This window comes from Toxorhynchites rutilus, unplaced genomic scaffold (genome assembly GCF_029784135.1).
Source record: "Toxorhynchites rutilus septentrionalis strain SRP unplaced genomic scaffold, ASM2978413v1 HiC_scaffold_464, whole genome shotgun sequence".
In the NCBI taxonomy this organism is placed as follows: domain Eukaryota; kingdom Metazoa; phylum Arthropoda; class Insecta; order Diptera; family Culicidae; genus Toxorhynchites; species Toxorhynchites rutilus.
Window position 1 is genome coordinate 1,063 of NW_026600054.1, and position 2,758 is coordinate 3,820.

The 2,758-nt window shown below is 47.6% G+C and overlaps 1 protein-coding gene across 1 annotated transcript; it reads left to right on the plus strand.

The window, feature by feature from the left end:
- The first annotated feature begins 382 nt into the window (after nt 1-382).
- Nucleotides 383-1,102, plus strand: LOC129782204 (uncharacterized). Its single transcript, XM_055789573.1, has one exon. The coding sequence runs from the start codon at nt 383-385 to the stop codon at nt 1,100-1,102; it is 720 nt and encodes a 239-aa protein (XP_055645548.1).
- Nucleotides 1,103-2,758: the final 1,656 nt, after the last annotated feature.

Genomic DNA, 2,758 nt, shown 5'->3' on the forward strand with positions numbered 1-2,758 from the left:
TCATACTAAAATCTTTGGAGGTTTTCCTTGTTCCCCTGATTTTTATCATCATTCCTCCAGGTCCTTTCGAATCCACTGGCGGAACTGACCCATAGTATTCCCCTATGGACACCGATTGGATCTCAGCAGAAGCCAGATCGGCTTCAAGGGAATCCCCATACAGTCCACTCAACACCAGCTGCAGCAGTCACTCGACAAAGGGAGTCAAGTCAAGTGCGTAATTAAATCCGCACCTCATCGGTGTAAGAGCGTCCTTCGCGGCTAAAACAGCGTAAGGGAGCGTACACGCGGCTCAGACAGCGAACAATAGATACGTTTCTATTGTGAATAAAAACAAAGGAGCACCTTTGTGGTTTCCAACAACGAACTGGGTAGCGACAATATGTCCATCAAGCATTCTCCGGTGAAAAAGGTCAACCGACCATCACTGGAAACATCACTCCAAGATGAAGACTCGTTCGCAGGATTTTCTACCCAGGAAATCGGATCTAACACCAAGGCAAAGAAAGGTTATCTTTCGCTTCTTCGTCAGCGTGAGCAGGTGAACCAAAAATTGGTCCGTGTGCAGTATTCCCTATTGGCTGCACAGGGCCAAGTTAGTTTAGCCCAGTTAAAGACATACATGAAGAACATCGACGCAGCCTACTCCGAATTCAGCGACTTCCATAGCAGAGTAATGGCGTCGATTGACGAGGAGTATGTTCCAGCTCAGGAAGAAATCTATACCAACTTCGAAGAACGTTTCAACGAGGTTTCGACGACCATCGAAGAAATGATGATGGCCTACTCTACTGATCGTACCACTCAGGGTGTTGTACAACAAAGAGTCCCACTTCCACCACAGATAATCGTCCAGCAACAAGCGCTGCGAGCCCCCTTGCCAACGTTCGACGGCCAGTATCGAAATTGGCCCAAGTTTAAGGCGATGTTTCTGGACCTGATGGACGCTTCTCGTGACTCCGACGCAGTGAAGCTGTACCATCTGGAGAAGTGCTTGATCGGTGATGCGAAGAATGTAATAGACGCTGCTACCATCCGAGACGGCAACTACGAACATGCGTGGCGTCAAAGAGAGATACGACAACAAGCGGCTGATCGTTGACACCCATATCCAAGGCATCAAGAATCTTCCGAAAATGAAGAAGAAATCATCAAAGGAACTGCGACCTCTGCTCGACGAATGTACGCGCCATGTCGACGGTTTGCGGTTCATGGAGCAGAAGCTAACCGGAGTATCAGAACTATTCGTGGTCAACATCCTGACTGCAGCCTTGGATCGTGAAAGTCGTGGAATCTGGGAGAAGAGTTTAAACAAACGAGAACTCCCGAAATATCAAGACACCATCGATTTCCTTCAAGACTGGTACCTGGTATTGGAGAGGTGCGAGGAAGCCTCATCAATTTCAACTTCGAATACGGTGAAACTCTATGGATGCCTCTGACTCCCTCGTCACAGTCGAGCCATTGATGTCAGCGACACCCAGTCGTCCCGGTCCTGTGCTCGAGTGCGGGGCAGCTGGCATCCAACCCATAAATGCAGGCAAGTACACCTTCATTCCGAACAATGCGCTGCCTGAAATGCGAAACACTTCTAGCTCATCGCCATCTTCGGGCCACCAGCGTCCGACAAACGCATCGACACAGCGGAACGATCCTGTAGCTCATCATCCTGTGCTTCCGGTTACTGACTGTGGTGATTGTGATAGTCTCTCGCCAAAGCAACACTTTCTCTCCATTTACTACCAAAATGTCAGAGGCCTTCGCACTAAAACTTCACGCTTACAGCTAGGATTGTCGAGCAGTCATTATGATGTTGCCATTCTTACTGAAACATGGCTCCGGTCCGATATATGCGACGCTGAATTATCATCCGATTATTCACTTTTTCGTTGTGACCGTAGTGAAGCAACCAGTAGCCTCACAAGAGGTGGCGGAGTGCTTGTCGCAGTGAAAGCCACACTGCACTGTACCGAGGTTTCGATACCTCATTGTAGTACGCTTGAGCAAATGGTAGTTTGTGTGAAACTATCCAACCGATATTTGTACCTCCTCGGCATTTACTTTCGACCAAACTCTGAGACGGCGTTGTATTCCAACCACACTTTCGCTGTTCAGTCCTTGACGGACCGATCTTCGGCTAACGATATCGTTTTATTGCTCGGCGATTATAATCTTCCGCATCTGCAATGGGGTTTTGATGAGGATGTCAACGGATACTTGCCTGTGAATGCTTCTAGCGATCCAGAACTCGTGCTAACTGAATCCATCTCATCCTATGGCCTCGTACAAATCAACTCTATTCCAAACATCAATGGCAGACTACTTGATTTGGTTTTTACAAACGCTCCCGATAATTTTGAAGGCCAGCCGCCGATATCACCACTTCTACCCGTTGATCCGCACCACCCACCATTCGAACTACAAATAGACATGCAGAGCTGTGTGCATATTTCAGCCACAACTGATTCCTTTGACCTGGATTTTAGACGATGTGATTTCAACTCTTTAAATAGCGTATTTTCATTGGTCGAATGGGAGGTACTTCTTCAAGATCGTACAGTTGATTCCGCCACCCATATGTTTTATGATACCCTGTTTGAGATCATACATTCGAAAGTACCCCGACGCCACCGTTCTATTAATAGGAACACCAGGAAGCCTTGGTGGACTGCAGAGTTGCGAAGGCTGCGAAACAAACTGCGTAAAGCACGCAAACGATTCTTCATCGATAAATCAAACGAAAACCGTGAATCTCTTC

Coding starts and splice junctions, on each gene's coding strand:
- LOC129782204 (XM_055789573.1), top strand. CDS start 383: ATGTCCATCAAGCATTCTCCGGTGAAAAAGGTCAACCGACCATCACTG.